The sequence below is a fragment of the Maylandia zebra genome, linkage group LG15 (assembly GCF_041146795.1).
Source record: "Maylandia zebra isolate NMK-2024a linkage group LG15, Mzebra_GT3a, whole genome shotgun sequence".
Classification (NCBI taxonomy): domain Eukaryota; kingdom Metazoa; phylum Chordata; class Actinopteri; order Cichliformes; family Cichlidae; genus Maylandia; species Maylandia zebra.
Window position 1 is genome coordinate 28,710,572 of NC_135181.1, and position 17,048 is coordinate 28,727,619.

Here is a 17,048-nt window from a genome sequence, read left to right on the forward strand (position 1 = left end):
TAGCTCAAACAGCTTTAAAACCTGTTTGCTAAACACGGGGATATTGAATTCTATAAGATAAAGCCATAAATATGTGTATGTTAGTCTTCTATCAAAAGTTATAGCTAGCTTCATGAAGTTGTAAAAAAACGCTTTATTTCGCCAAGACAGTTGCATTCATTTGAATGGAGTTCTGAACAAAGTATAGTTTTTCAGTTTCTGAATATTTCAATAATCTTAGCTCAAACAGCTGCAAAACCTTTTTGCACAACATGGGGATGTTTAATACTATAAGATTAAGACATCAATGTGATTTTCTGAGTTTTCTTTCAATAGTTACAGCTATCTGTATGAAGTTGTACAGAAACTGTTTACAGTAGCCCCTCGCCACGCCGTTCACCTTTGGTGGTCTCGCTGTTTCGCGACCTTTTTTTTGGTGAATTTTGCCTTCTTATTATTTTTTTTCTTACAGAGCATTGTGTTCTGCATTCTAATTTGCTGTAGGCCATTGTCAGTCAATGTCATGCTGTGTTTCCTGTACAGTAAAAAATGCACTCAGCTTGATAAATGTATATAAATCTTTCATCGGTAGCAGAGTGACTCTCAAGTTCTGTACTGTTTCTCAAGTTTTCTCCCCGACAAACACAACAAGTAAAGTTGTGTTTGTCTCATACTGATAATGTTCCACTTTAAGCAGCAGTCCTGCAATATAATGTAAACACTGAAATTTACACAACACCTAGTCATTTAAATGGACACAATTACATGTAAATTTATGACAAATCTTTTAGCTTTAATTTGTGGATTTTAAGCAGTTACATAGTAATAAACTTACTGGTTACATGTGTGAAATTTGATGATCAGCCACTCAATCTGCATGTGCATCAGAAAATAAAAAGCTCACATCGTACAGTTATCTAGGATAAGGGCAATGGGCACGTCTAGGATTTGGGTTTGATTAACATGCACCACTTACCATGTTTTACAGTACCTACTTGCAGCACATGTATGGCAAAGCTTTAAAAAATGTATTCAAATTAATTTCTAAAATAAAATCCAGTAGTTTCTGCAAATATGTCAATTTAGCATGTGAATAAAATAAAACCAAGCCATGGCCTTGCATCACCAGTGATATGGTGGATGTTCAGATGTTGAGAAAGCTCACAGAGTCCTAGAACACAACCTTAAGTCTTTTTCATTCAGTCAGTATTTTTCATCTTTACCCTGGATTCGCATATCTCTGCCCTAGTAATGCCAGCCAGTGAGAGATCAGGCGTGCACCAAATGTTGATGTGTTTTGTTGAGTGGAACGTTGAGGGAACAGAAATTGCATTTTTTTTCTGTTACATCATGTAAAAGAGCCAACTAGACAGACTTCAAGTAGATTATGGAGTATGTATACGCTACATCCTGGTGAGCACATCTGTCTGAATGCTGGTGAAAGAAAAATGGAAACATTGTGACACAAATATAATAACCAATAAAATCAAATGTTAGTTATAAAACATTAAAGACAAATAAAGTACAACATCTCTCTCTTAATGGAAAATAGGATTAGTGCATCATTATGACATTTTCTCATCAACTAAATGATACAGGTAGCAAAATACTACCGCATGAAAAAGAAAAAAAAATCTGTTGTATTTTATCATTTTTACTCTAGCAGTGAAACACTCAGGCAACTCTGTCTGATTGAAAACCACACTGACATGAACTCCAGAATGTATCAAGAACACTTTATCAACACTACATTTGTTGAGGCAACTAGGGGTAGCTAGTTGAGGTCTGCATGAGTGTACTAGTCCAAGTATTTTTCCTGCCCATGAATTCAAAGGTGGCTGAACCTTTGCAGACATGGTTTCAGTTCCAGAGAAGCAGACTGCGGCCGGTCAACGCAGTTAAGCTTCCCGTTTAGTTCAGCTTTTTTTTTTTTTCTCAAAAAGAGTTTTTGCAGAACCATATATCAGAACATTAGACAAAGTTTAGAAGGTCATTTTTTGAGCTATGGTTTTGGTTGCAGAAAAGCAGGACAACCATCTAAGTAATGCTGCTCCCTGCTGGTGGTTACAGTAAGAGGGAGGGAGGAACAAAGCTTTGGAAAGTTCAGGCACATGACTTACAGTTAAACCTACACCTGGGCAAAAATATTCTTTACAAGAACCCTAAAATTAAAGAATAATACCAGCATCATTTGAAGTTATAGCTTATTTACCTTTACCATGTTCATTGCTAAATGTAGCGTGTAACACTTGATCCATGTTAAAGGCATGAGAAGCCTGAACAACAGGGACAAACTACAACCCCCCCCACCACCACCACCACCAGACATGAAGGCATGAAGACCATTTCAGATAAAGAAAGTGCTACGTGTGATTTTCTATGGAGTCCATTTACGTCTACGCTACTTTTCAACCCAGTATTCCTCTAAATTAGGAGGCTGTTAGGCTGTTGAGCCATTCTCTCTGTTAGATTGAGTTCATCGTGGTATAGGCTGGGTTGTTTTAAAGGAATCAGAATCAGAATACTTTATTGATCCCTGGGGGAAATTATTTTTTGTACTTGTGTGTATTAGAAGAACAAGAAAAGGAATAAAGTAAAGATTTTAAAGAGTCACTGGAGGTAGCAGACACAGACCATGTTCAAATGAAGTGGCATGATGACAGCTTTTTAGATGAAATGCCACCCAAGACTTAACTGGAACACAACATTGTATTCATCCCTCGTACTTCTTTTTATTCTTGTGCCAACTCCAGTCTGTGCTGTTTCCTGATCTTTCCTCTGCTACAAGAGGTCAGGGAGATGGCTGTACACAGAGTCCAGCAGCTTCTGGCTGGCCTCCTGACTCTTCACTCCTGCAATCTCAAAGAGCCTGTCCAGTTTGTCCTCAGCGGCTGGGATCTGTTCGATGATATGCAACTCCTCTGGGTTGAGGATGTGCAGCATGTCGTCAAAGATGGGCTGCAGGTCACATGGGTCCAGACGCACCTGTCGGAGCACTGTGTCTTTCTTCTCTGAAAGACAAAAAAGAGACAAAGATTACCCTAAGCAATGTTCCCTCTAATTTTTCATGTGTCTGAGCGAACACACAAACTCCCTGAGCGATCCCTTGGACCACTGTGAGCAACAGCAGACGTGTGCACTGTGGTCACGCCAGCATCGAATCCATCCAAGTTACATGGTTTATTAAAATACTCAAATTACAGCATTTACATTTTACATGTTAGACTACTTTTAATTAACCGATTTAGCCCACTTAAAATGAAAATTAAAAAACAATCTTGTTCATGACCCGTTTAGTATGTTAACACTATTGGAAGTAAAAATAACTTGAACTCCAATTTTGGAAACAACTGCCTTTCTTTTTTCTTTTTTAAATAAAGCTCTGACTTGTATTATGAGTATGAGTCTGTGGTCTGGCAGAGAGTCCTGTAAGTCTCTGTCTGTAAAATACAGTATATAATGACCAATGTTGGGCAATTAATTATATAGTTACTTCTTCAAAAAAGTTACTGAGTTATGCAAACAAAAAAAAAAAGTTTTTTGCCGATTGCCCATTATTTACCGAATAATGCAGCCAAGATGTTTTTTTAAATAAGCATTTCAAACTATTTACATAACAATCAAGTGTTCTGCATCAAATAATAATAATTTCTGTCCACTATGAGATAAAGGAGAACAACAGCCTGATACCTGTAGGCCTGACAACAGGAGATGTATCACTCCTGTAACACCTGTAACATTTAGCAGTTGCCTCATTGTTCTGACACACACAACAAAACGCTCACTATACTGTACCCCAAAGTGTAAAACATGACATTTCCTGTTCCCACTAGGTGGCGCTGTCCCTGATGTCAAATATGGCAGTTGAAATATGTTCAGGGGTGGAGCCTTATCATATGTGTTCACTTTGGTCAAGGTCAGAAAATCTATGACAAAATGAGAGGCAATAAGATTTTCATGGCGAGTCATCGAAATTCGCCATGGCGCCACGGCCTCACCGTATTGTGAAAACTCAAAAGTTCCGCAATTTAACATGGCCCAGGTGTGTAGTTGGCACTGACCAAATATGAAGGTTATGAAATCAAACCCCAAGGAGGAGTTCGTCAAAGTTCGAGGCATGGAAATGGTAAAATCAGAGCCAAAATGTCACCTTCAATCCAAAATGGCGGACTTCCTGTTGGGTTTAGGACATTGCCATAATAGACTTTTTTGTTCGACTCTGAACATTATATAGGTGTACCGACTTTCAAACATGTAGGTCATACCCATACCGGGGGCTCGCGTTTTTCATTTTTCTAGGTGGCGCTACTGAGCTAATTTTCCCTGGCCATGTCTGAGAACATTAAAATACGTAAATTTTCACCAGACCTGACGCGTGTGCAAAATTTCATGAGTTTTCGAGCATGTTTAGGCCCTCAAACGGCCAATTCATTTGCCGAAATAATAATAATAATAATAATTAAAGCTGCAAGCAGCGTTATGAGGGCCCGAGCACCCCCGGCGCGTCGAGCCACGCCCAACACCTAAAACCAGCACCTCCGATCTGATGTCACATTGATGGAATTCATGCATTTAACCACCAGCTAACATTTCAACTCATTCATTCATGATTAGTTAGTCGTTCCACTAGGTGGCGCTCTAACCATTATGTACAAATGGCATAACAAACATTTCCGAGCTCGAGTCTCATCACGCCTGCGACCTTTGGGAGAGATTGGATATTGTGTTTTTGAGTGACAGCAGATTACTGCGTTTTGGCGAGTGATTCAAACTCTAAGTGCCGCCATAACCACCCCGTTTCCCTGAACGTAAAAAGCTTCGCAATTTAACATCACAAAGGTCTTTAGATTCCACAAATTTCAGATCGGTCCAATCTGATGAAATCCCTTGGAGAAGTACGTCAAAGTACGGTGCCTGAAAAGAGGGGAAAATGTCGCCAAAATTACACATTAATTTTAAAATGGCTGACTTCCTGTTGGATTTGGGATATTGCACCAAGAGACTTTTTTGTACATCTTGATATCTCCTAAAAGCTTACCAGGTTTCAGAATCATACATAGAACACAGAGCAGGGGCTGTGGTTTTGAAATTTTGTAGGGGGCGCTGTGGAGCAATTTCGCGCTATTCAATGAAAATGATCACATGCCAACAAAGCCTTCATCCATTTGGAGGTGTGTGCCAAATTTCAAGCCTCTATAAACTTGCCAAGACCCTCAAAAGCCACTTCATCTTTCATGTTGAACAGCGTTGCCACCAGGGTGCGACGTTCAGTTTAAACTCACAATTTTTGCACTGAAGCATCACGAGGGACTGATGGTGATATTCACCGCTTTTGAGGTGGCCAAGATGAACCTGTGAAAATCAGTACAACAAAATTAAAGCCATGACATTTCCTGTTGCCACTAGGTGGCGCTGTCCGTATTTCCGACAATGGGCACATCAATCTGTTCAGGGCGGGTCTGACATCATGCCTGTAAAGTCTGGTACTGATCAGACTGGATTTCATTGAGTTATACTAATTTGTTTCTTCATGGCGTGACATCAAAGTTCGCCATGCTGCTGGGGTCACACCCTTTTGCGAAAAGTCACAGTTTTCACTGTAACCCAAGACCAACTCCTTAAGGCTTTCCTGGAGAAATTTGAGGCTGCAGATGTCACCCATCACTATACTGTACCCCAAAGTGTAAAACATGACATTTCCTGTTCCCACTAGGTGGCGCTGTCCTTGATGTCAAATATGGCAGTTGAAATATGTTCAGGGGTGGAGCCTTATCATATGTGTGCTGTTTGGTCCAGATCGGAACATGTATGACAGAATGAGAGGCAATAAGATTTTCATGGCGAGTCATCGAAATTCGCCATGGCGCCACGGCCTCATAGTATTGTGAAAACTCAAAAGCTCCGCAATTTAACATGGCACAAGGGTGTAGTTGACACTGTCCAAATTTGAAGTTTATAGGACCAAATCCCAAGGAGGAGTTCGTTAAAGTACAAGGCATGGAAACGGTAAAATCAGAGCCAAAATGTCACCTTCAATCCAAAATGGCGGACTTCCTGTTGGGTTTAGGACATTGCCATAATAGACTTTTTTGTTCGACTCTGAACGTTTTATAGGTGTACCGACTTTCAAACATGTAGGTCATACCCATACCGGGGGCTCGCGTTTTTCATTTTTCTAGGTGGCGCTACTGAGCTAATTTTCCCTGGCCATGTCTGAGAACATTAAAATACGTAAATTTTCACCAGACCTGACGCGTGTGCAAAATTTCATGAGTTTTCGAGCATGTTTAGGCCCTCAAAAGGCCGATTCATTTGCCGGAATAATAATAATAATAATTAAAGCTGCAAGCAGCGTTATGAGGGCCCTCGCACCCCGGCGCGTCGAGCCACGCCCAACACCTAAAACCAGCACGTCCGATCTGATGTCACATTGATGGAATTCATGCATTTAACCACCAGCTAACATTTCAACTCATTCATTCATCATTAGTTAGTCATTCCACTAGGTGGCGCTCTAACCATTATGTACAAATGGCATAACAAACACTTCCGAGCTGGAGTCTCATCACGCCTATGAGCTTTGGAAGAGATTGGACATTGTTTTTTTTAGTGACAGCAGATTACTGCTTTTTGCGAGTGATTGAAACTCTACGTGCCGCCATGACCACCCCGTTTCCCTGAACGGAAAAAGCTTCGCAATTTAACATCACAAAGGTCTTTAGATTCTACACACTGAAGAATGCTTCAATATGATGAAATCCCTTGGAGGAGTTCGTCAAAGTATGAGGCCTGAAAAGGGGGGAAAATGTCATCAAAATTACACATTAATTTTAAAATGGCTGACTTCCTGTTGGATTTGGGATATTGCTCCAAGAGACTTTTTTGTACATCTTGATATCTTACACAAGCTTACCAAGTGTCAGACTCATAGATGAAACACAGAGCAGGGGCTGATGTTTTGAAATATTGTAGGGGGCGCTGTGGAGCCATTTTGCGCTATTCAAGGAAAATGATCACATGACAACAAAGCCTTCATCCATTTGGAGGTGTGTGCCAAATTTCAAGCCTCTATAAACTTTCCAAGCCCCTCAAAAGCCACTTCATCTTTCATGGTGAACCGCGTTGCCACCAGGGTGCGCCGTTCAGTTTAAAGTCACAATTTTTGCACTGAAGCATCACGAGGGACTGATGGGGATATTCACCGCTTTTGAGGTGGCCACGATGAACCTGTGAAAATCAGTACAACAAAATTAAAGCCATGACATTTCCTGTTGCCACTAGGTGGCGCTGTCCGTATTTCCGACAATGGGCACATCAATCTGTTCAGGGCGGGTCTGACATCATGCCTGTAAAGTCTGGTACTGATCAGACTGGATTTCATTGAGTTATACTCATTTGTTTCTTCATGGCGTGACATCAAAGTTCGCCATGCCGCTGGGGTCACACCCTTTGGCGAAAAGTCACAGTTTTCACTGTAACCCAAGACCAACTCCTTAAGGCTTTCCTGGAGAAATTTGAGGCTGCAGATGTCACCCATCACTATGCTGTACCCCAAAGTGTAAAACATGACATTTCCTGTTCCCACTAGGTGGCGCTGTCCTTGATGTCAAATATGGCAGTTGAAATATGTTCAGGGGTGGAGCCTTATCATATGTGTTCACTTTGGTCAAGGTCAGAAAATGTATGACAAAATGAGAGGCAATAAGATTTTCATGGCGAGTCATCGAAATTCGCCATGGCGCCACGGCCTCATAGTATTGTGAAAACTCAAAAGCTCCGCAATTTAACATGGCACAAGGGTGTAGTTGACACTGTCCAAATTTGAAGCTTATGAAATGAAACCCCAAGGAGGAGTTCGTTAAAGTTCGAGGCATGGAAATGGCAAAATTAGAGCCAAATTGTCACCTTCTCTTCCAAATGGCGGACTTCCTGTTGGGTTTGCGTCAATGGGCCCACAGACTTTTTTGTTCGTCTTGGCATGATACACATGTGTGCCAAATTTCATACATGTAGCTCAAACGATGTGGTCGTAGGGCTGCATTTAACAAGGCATAGGTGGCGCTCTAGAGCCATTTCCCAGTGCTCATATGTAAAACCATTAAAATACAAAATTTTTCACCAGACCTGGCATGTGTGCAAAATTTCATGAGTTTTTGAGCATGTTTAGGCCCTCAAAAAGGCCCTTGTTTGGGGTGCATAATAATAATAATAATAATAATAATAATAATAATAATAATAATAATAATAATAATAAGAAACGGAGCAGATACAATAGGGCCTTCGCACTCTCGGTGCTCGGGCCCTAATTAAAGCTGCAAGCAGCGTTATGAGGGCCCTCGCACCCCCGGCACGTCGAGCCACTGCCAACACCTCAAACCGGCACGTCCGATGTGATGTCACATTGATGGATTTCATGCTTTTAATCACCAGCTAACATTTCATCTTATTCAACCAGGATTATAGTCATGCCACTAGGTGGCGCTCTAACCATTATTGACAAATAGCATAACAAACATTTCCAAGCTCGAGTCTCATCACACCTGCGACCTTTGGGAGAGATTGGACATTGTGTTTTTTAGTGACAGCAGATTACTGCTTTTTGCGAGTGATTGAAACTCTACGTGCCGCCATGACCACCCCGTTTCCCTGAACGGAAAAAGCTTCGCAATTTAACATCACAAAGGTCTTTAGATTCTACACCCTGAAGAATGCTTCAATATGATGAAATCCCTTGGAGGAGTTCGTCAAAGTATGAGGCCTGAAAAGGGGGGAAAATGTCATCAAAATTACACATTAATTTTAAAATGGCTGACTTCCTGTTGGATTTGGGATATTGCTCCAAGAGACTTTTTTGTACATCTTGATATCTTACACAAGCTTACCAAGTGTCAGACTCATAGATGAAACACAGAGCAGGGGCTGATGTTTTGAAATATTGTAGGGGGCGCTGTGGAGCCATTTTGCGCTATTCAATGAAAATGATCACATGACAACAAAGCGTTCATCCATTTGGAGGTGTGTGCCAAATTTCAAGCCTCTATAAACTTTCCAAGCCCCTCAAAAGCCACTTCATCTTTCATGGTGAACCGCGTTACCACCAGGGTGCGCCGTTCAGTTTAAAGTCACAATTTTTGCACTGAAGCATCACGAGGGACTGATGTTGATATTCACCGCTTTTGAGGTGGCCACGATGAACCTGTGAAAATCAGTACAACAAAATTAAAGCCATGACATTTCCTGTTGCCACTAGGTGGCGCTGTCCGTATTTCCGACAATGGGCACATCAATCTGTTCAGGGCGGGTCTGACATCATGCCTGTAAAGTCTGGTACTGATCAGACTGGATTTCATTGAGTTATACTAATTTGTTTCTTCATGGCGTGACATCAAAGTTCGCCATGCTGCTGGGGTCACACCCTTTCGTGAAAAGTCACAGTTTTCACTGTAACCCAAGACCAACTCCTTAAGGCTTTCCTGGAGAAATTTGAGGCTGCAGATGTCACCCATCACAATACTGTACCCCAAAGTGTAAAACATGACATTTCCTGTTCCCACTAGGTGGCGCTGTACCTGGTGTCAAATATGGCAGTTGAAATATGTTCAGGGGTGGAGCCTTATCATATGTGTTCACTTTGGTCAAGGTCAGAAAATGTATGACAAAATGAGAGGCAATAAGATTTTCATGGCGAGTCATCGAAATTCGCCATGGCGCCACGGCCTCATAGTATTGTGAAAACTCAAAAGCTCCGCAATTTAACATGGCACAAGGGTGTAGTTGACACTGACCAAATATGAAGGTTATGAAATCAAACCCCAAGGAGGAGTTCGCAAAAGTTCGAGGCATGGAAATGGCAAAATTTGAGCCAAAATGTCACCTTCTCTTCCAAATGGCGGACTTCCTGTTGGGTTTGCGTCAATGGGCCCACAGACTTTTTTGTTCGTCTTGGCATGATACATATGTGTGCCAAATTTCATACATGTAGCTCAAACGATGTGGTCGTAGGGCTGCATTTAACAAGGCATAGGTGGCGCTCTAGAGCCATTTCCCAGTGCTCATATGTAAAACCATTAAAATACAAAATTTTTCACCAGACCTGGCATGTGTGCAAAATTTCATGAGTTTTTGAGCATGTTTAGGCCCTCAAAAAGGCCCTTGTTTGGGGTGAATAATAATAATAATAATAATAATTAAAGCTGCAAGCAGCGTTATGAGGGCCCTCGCACCCCATCGCGTCGAGCCACGCCCAACACCTAAAACCAGCACCTCCGATCTGATGTCACATTGATGGAATTCATGCATTTAACCACCAGCTAACATTTCATCTCATTCAATCATCATTATAGTCGTCCCACTAGGTGGCGCTCTAACCATTACTGACAAATGGCATAACAAACATTTCCGAGCTCGAGTCTCATCACGCCTGCAACTTTTGGGAGACCTTTGGGAGAGTTTGGACATTTTGATTTTGAGTGACAGCAGATTACTGCTTTTTGGCGAGTGATTGAAACTCCACGTGCCGCCATGACAACCCCGTTTCCCTGAACGTAAAAAGCTTCGCAATTTAACATCACAAAGGTCTTTAGATTCCACACACTGGAGATTGGTTCAATCTGATGAAATCCCTTGGAGGAGTTCGTCAAAGAACGGTGCCTGGAAAGAGGGGAAAATGTTGCCAAAATTGCACATTCATTTTTAAAATGGCTGACTTCCTGTTGGATTTGGGATATTGCTCCAAGAGACTTTTTTGTACATCTTGATATCTCCTATAAGCTTACCAGGTTTCAGACTCATACATAAAACACAGAGCTGGGGCTGTGGTTTTGAAATTTTGTAGGGGGCGCTGTGGAGCCATTTCGCGCTATTCAATGAAAATGATCACATGACAACAAAGCCTTCATCCATTTGGAGGGGTGTGCTAAATTTAAAGCCTCTATATACTTTCCAAGCCCCTCAAAAGCCACTTCATCTTTCATGGTGGATGGCGTTGCCACCAGGGTGCGCCGTTTAGTTTAAAGTCACAATTTTTGCACTGAAGCATCACGAGGGACTGATGTTGATATTCACCGCTTTTGAGGTGGCCACGATGAACCTGTGAAAATCAGTACAACAGAATTAAAGCCATGACATTTCCTGTTGCCACTAGGTGGCGCTGTACGTATTCCCGACAATGGGCACATCAATCTGTTCAGGGTGGGTCTGACATCATGCCTGTAAAGTCTGGTACTGATCAGACTGGATTTCATTGAGTTATACTAATTTGTTTCTTCATGGCGTGACATCAAAGTTCGCCATGCCGCTGGGGTCACACCCTTTTGCGAAAAGTCACAGTTTTCACTGTACCCCAAGACCAACTCCTTAAGGCTTTCCTGGAGAAATTTGAGGCTGCAGATGTCACCCATCACAATACTGTACCCCAAAGTGTAAAACATGACATTTCCTGTTCCCACTAGGTGGTGCTGTCCCTGATGTAAAATATGGCAGTTGAAATATGTTCAGGGGTGGAGCCTTATCATATGTGTTCACTTTGGTCAAGGTCAGAAAATGTATGACAGAATGAGAGGCAATAAGATTTTCATGGCGAGTCATCGAAATTCGCCGTGGCGCCACGGCCTCATGGTATTGTGAAAACTCAAAAGCTCCGCAATTTAACATGGCATAAGGGTGTAGTTGGCACTGACCAAATATGAAGGTTATGAAATCAAACCCCAAGGAGGAGTTCGTTAAAGTTCGAGGCATGGAAACGGTAAAATCAGACCCAAAATGTCACATTCAATCCAAAATGGCGGACTTCCTGTTGGGTTTAGGACATTGCCATAATAGACTTTTTTGTTCAACTCTGAACGTTATATAGGTGTAACGACTTTCAAACATGTAGGTGATACCCTTACCGGGGGCTCGCGTTTTTCATTTTTCTAGGTGGCGCTACTGAGCTAATTTTCCCTGGCCATGTCTGAGAACATTAAAATACGTAAATTTTCACGAGACCTGACGCGTGTGCAAAATTTCATGAGTTTTCGAGAATGTTTAGGCCCTCAAACGGCCAATTCATTTGCCGAAATAATAATAATAATAATAATAATAATAATAATAATAAACAGAGCAATTACAATAGGGCCTTCGCACTGTCAGTGCTCGGGCCCTAATAATAATAATTAAAGCTGCAAGCAGCGTTATGAGGGCCCTCGCACCCCCGGCACGTCGAGCCACGCCCAACACCTAAAACCAGCACGTCCGATCGATGTCACATTGATGGAATTCATGCATTTAACCACCAGCTAACATTTCAACTCATTCATTCATGATTAGCTAGTCGTTCCACTAGGTGGCACTCTAACCATTATGTACAAATGGCATAACAAACATTTCCGAACTCGAGTCTCATTATGCCTGCGACCTTTGGGTGAGATTGGACATTGTGTTTTTGAGTGACAGCATATTACTGCGTTTTGGCGAGTGATTGAGAGTCTACGTGCCGCCATAACCACCCCGTTTCCCTGAACGTAAAAAGCTTCGCAATTTAACAACACAAAGGTCTTTGGATTCCACACACTGAAGAATAGTGCAATATGATGAAATCCCTTGGAGGAGTTCGGCAAAGAACGATGCCTGGAAAGAGGGGAAAATGTTGCCAAAATTGCACATTAATTTTAAAATGGCTGACTTCCTGTTGGATTTGGGATATTGCTCCAAAAGACTTTTTTGTACATCTTGATATCTCCTATAAGCTTACCAGGTTTCAGACTCATACATAAAACACAGAGCAGGGGCTGTGATTTTGAAATTTTGTAGGGGGCGCTGTGGAGCCATTTTGGGATATTCAATGAAAATGATCACATAACAACAAAGCCTTAACCACATTGGAGGTGTGCGCCAAATTTCAAGACTTTTTAAACTTTCCAAGCCCCTCAAAAGCCACTTCATCTTTCATGGTGAACCGCGTTGCCACCAGGGTGCGCCGTTCAGTTTAAAGTCACAATTTTTGCACTGAAGCATCACAAGGGACTGATGGTGATATTCACCGCTTTTGAGGTGGCCACGATGAACCTGTGAAAATCAGTACAACAAAATTAAAGCCATGACATTTCCTGTTCCCACTAGGTGGCGCTGTCCGTATTCCCGACAATGGGCACATCAATCTGTTTAGGGCGGGTCTGACATCATGCCTGTAAAGTCTGGTACTGATCAGACTGGATTTCATTGAGTTATACTAATTTGTTTCTTCATGGCGTGACATCAAAGTTCGCCATGCCACTGGGGTCACACCCTTTTGCGAAAAGTCACAGTTTTCACTGTAACCCAAGACCAACTCCTTAAGGCTTTCCTGGAGAAATTTGAGGCTGCAGATGTCACCCATCACAATACTGTACCCCAAAGTGTAAAACATGACATTTCCTGTTCCCACTAGGTGGTGCTGTCCCTGGTGTCAAATATGGCAGTTGAAATATGTTCAGGGGTGGAGCCTTATCATATGTGTTCACTTTGGTCAAGGTCAGAAAATGTATGACAAAATGAGAGGCAATAAGATTTTCATGGCGAGTCATCGAAATTCGCCATGGCGCCACGGCCTCATGGTATTGTGAAAACTCAAAAGCTCCGCAATTTAACATGGCACAAGGGTGTAGTTGAAACTGACCAAAGATGAAGCTTATACGACCAAATCCCAAGGAGGAGTTCGCAAAAGTTCGAGGCATGGAAATGGCAAAATTAGAGCCAAAATGTCACCTTCTCTTCCAAATGGCGGACTTCCTGTTGGGTTTGCGTCAATGGGCCCACAGACTTTTTTGTTCGTCTTGGCATGATACACATGTGTGCCAAATTTCATACATGTAGCTCAAACGATGTGGTCGTAGGGCTGCATTTAACAAGGCATAGGTGGCGCTCTAGAGCCATTTCCCAGTGCTCATATGTAAAACCATTAAAATACAAAATTTTTCACCAGACCTGGCATGTGTGCAAAATTTCATGAGTTTTTGAGCATGTTTAGGCCCTCAAAAAGGCCCTTGTTTCGCCTGAATAATAATAATAATAATAATAAGAAACGGAGCAGATACAATAGGGCCTTCGCACTCTCGGTGCTCGGGCCCTAATAATAATAATAATAATAATAATAAGAAACGGAGCAGATACAATAGGGCCTTCGCACTCTCGGTGCTCGGGCCCTAATTAAAGCTGCAAGCAGCGTTATGAGGGCCCTCGCACCCCCGGCACGTCGAGCCACTGCCAACACCTCAAACCGGCACGTCCGATGTGATGTCACATTGATGGATTTCATGCTTTTAATCACCAGCTAACATTTCATCTTATTCAACCAGGATTATAGTCATGCCACTAGGTGGCGCTCTAACCATTATTGACAAATAGCATAACAAACATTTCCAAGCTCGAGTCTCATCACACCTGCGACCTTTGGGAGAGATTGGACATTGTGTTTTTTAGTGACAGCAGATTACTGCTTTTTGCGAGTGATTGAAACTCTACGTGCCGCCATGACCACCCCGTTTCCCTGAACGGAAAAAGCTTCGCAATTTAACATCACAAAGGTCTTTAGATTCCACACACTGAAGAATGCTTCAATATGATGAAATCCCTTGGAGGAGTTCGTCAAAGTATGAGGCCTGAAAAGGGGGGAAAATGTCATCAAAATTACACATTAATTTTAAAATGGCTGACTTCCTGTTGGATTTGGGATATTGCTCCAAGAGACTTTTTTGTACACCTTGATATCTTACACAAGCTTACCAAGTGTCAGACTCATAGATGAAACACAGAGCAGGGGCTGATGTTTTGAAATATTGTAGGGGGCGCTGTGGAGCCATTTTGCGCTATTCAAGGAAAATGGTTACATAACAACAATGCCTTCATCCATTTGGATGTGTGTGCCAAATTTCAAGCCTCTATAAACTTTCCAAGCCCCTCAAAAGCCACTTCATCTTTCATGATGAACCGCGTTGCCACCAGGGTGCGCCGTTCAGTTTAAAGTCACAATTTTTGCACTGAAGCATCACGAGGGACTGATGGTGATATTCACCGCTTTTGAGGTGGCCACGATCAACCTGTGAAAATCAGTACAACAAAGTTAAAGCCATGACATTTCCTGTTGCCACTAGGTGGCGCTGTCCGTATTTCCGACAATGGGCATATCAATCTGTTCAGGGCGGGTCTGACATTGTGCCTGTAAAGTCTGGTACTGATCAGACTGGATTTCATTGAGTTATACTAATTTCTTTCTTCATGGCGTGACATCAAAGTTCGCCATGCTGCTGGGGTCACACCCTTTCGTGAAAAGTCACAGTTTTCACTGTAACCCAAGACCAACTCCTTAAGGCTTTCCTGGAGAAATTTGAGGCTGCAGATGTCACCCATCACAATACTGTACCCCAAAGTGTAAAACATGACATTTCCTGTTCCCACTAGGTGGCGCTGTCCTTGATGTCAAATATGGCAGTTGAAATATGTTCAGGGGTGGAGCCTTATCATATGTGTGCTCTTTGGTCCAGATCGGAACATGTATGACAGAATGAGAGGCAATAAGATTTTCATGGCGAGTCATCAAAATTCGCCATGGCGCCACGGCCTCATACTATTGTGAAAACTCAAAAGCTCCGCAATTTAACATGGCACAAGGGTGTAGTTGACACTGTCCAAATTTGAAGCTTATAGGACCAAATCCCAAGGAGGAGTTCGTTAAAGTTCGAGGCATGGAAATGGCAAAATTAGAGCCAAAATGTCACCTTCTCTTCCAAATGGCGGACTTCCTGTTGGGTTTGCGTCAATGGGCCCACAGACTTTTTTGTTCGTCTTGGCATGATACACATGTGTGCCAAATTTCATACATGTAGCTCAAACGATGTGGTCGTAGGGCTGCATTTAACAAGGCATAGGTGGCGCTGTAGAGCCATTTCCCAGTGCTCATATGTAAAACCATTAAAATACAAAATTTTTCACCAGACCTGGCATGAGTGCAAAATTTCATGAGTTTTTGAGCATATTTAGGCCCTCAAAAAGGCACTTGTTTGGGGTGAATAATAATAATAATAATAATTAAAGCTGCAAGCAGCGTTATGAGGGCCCTCGCACCCCCGGCACGTCGAGCCAAGCCCAACACCTAAAACCAGCACGTCCGATCTGATGTCACATTGATGGAATTCATGCATTTAACCACCAGCTAACATTTCAACTCATTCATTCATGATTAGTTAGTCGTTCCACTAGGTGGCGCTCTAACCATTATGTACAAATGGCATAACAAACATTTCCGAGCTCGAGTCTCATCACGCCTGCGACCTTTGGGAGAGATTGGATATTGTGTTTTTGAGTGACAGCAGATTACTGCTTTTTGGCGAGTGATTCAAACTCTAAGTGCCGCCATAACCACCCCGTTTCCCTGGACGTAAAAAGCTTCGCAATTTAAAATCACAAAGGTCTTTAGATTCCACACACTGGAGAATGGTTCAATATGATGAAATCCCTTGGAGGAGTTCGTCAAAGTATGAAGCCTGAAAAGAGGAGAAAATGTCGCCAAAATTGCACATTAATTTTAAAATGGCTGACTTCCTGTTGGATTTGGGATATTGCTCCAAGAGACTTTTTTGTACATCTTGATATCTCCTATAAGCCTACCAGGTTTCAGATTCATACATAAAACACAGAGCTGGGGCTGTGGTTTTGAAATTTTGTAGGGGGCGCTGTGGAGCCATTTTGGGATATTCAATGAAAATGATCACATAACAACAAAGCCTTCGTCACATTGGAGGTGTGTGCCAAATTTCAAGCCTCTATAAACTTGCCAAGACCCTCAAAAGCCACTTCATCTTTCATCGTGAACAGCGTTGCCACCAGGGTGCGCCGTTCAGTTTAAAGTCACAATTTTTGCACTGAAGCATCACGAGGGACTGATGGTGATATTCACCGCTTTTGAGGTGGCCACGATGAACCTGTGAAAATCAGTACAACAAAATTAAAGCCATGACATTTCCTGTTGCCACTAGGTGGCGCTGTCCGTATTTCCGACAATGGGCACATCAATCTGTTCAGGGCGGGTCTGACATCATGCCTGTAAAGTCTGGTAC

The 17,048-nt window shown here is 42.2% G+C and overlaps 1 protein-coding gene across 1 annotated transcript in view; it reads right to left on the reverse strand.

Moving 5' to 3' along the window:
• Positions 1 to 751: 751 nt before the first annotated feature.
• The window catches only part of tnfrsf21 (tumor necrosis factor receptor superfamily, member 21), a 194,306-nt gene continuing 178,009 nt past the window's right edge, over positions 752 to 17,048 (reverse strand). Inside the window, exon 7 of the mRNA XM_024805712.2 lies at positions 752 to 2,990. Coding sequence (XP_024661480.1) covers positions 2,761 to 2,990 — 230 coding nt within the window. The 3' untranslated portion in view covers positions 752 to 2,760. The remainder of the gene's footprint in view (positions 2,991 to 17,048) is intronic.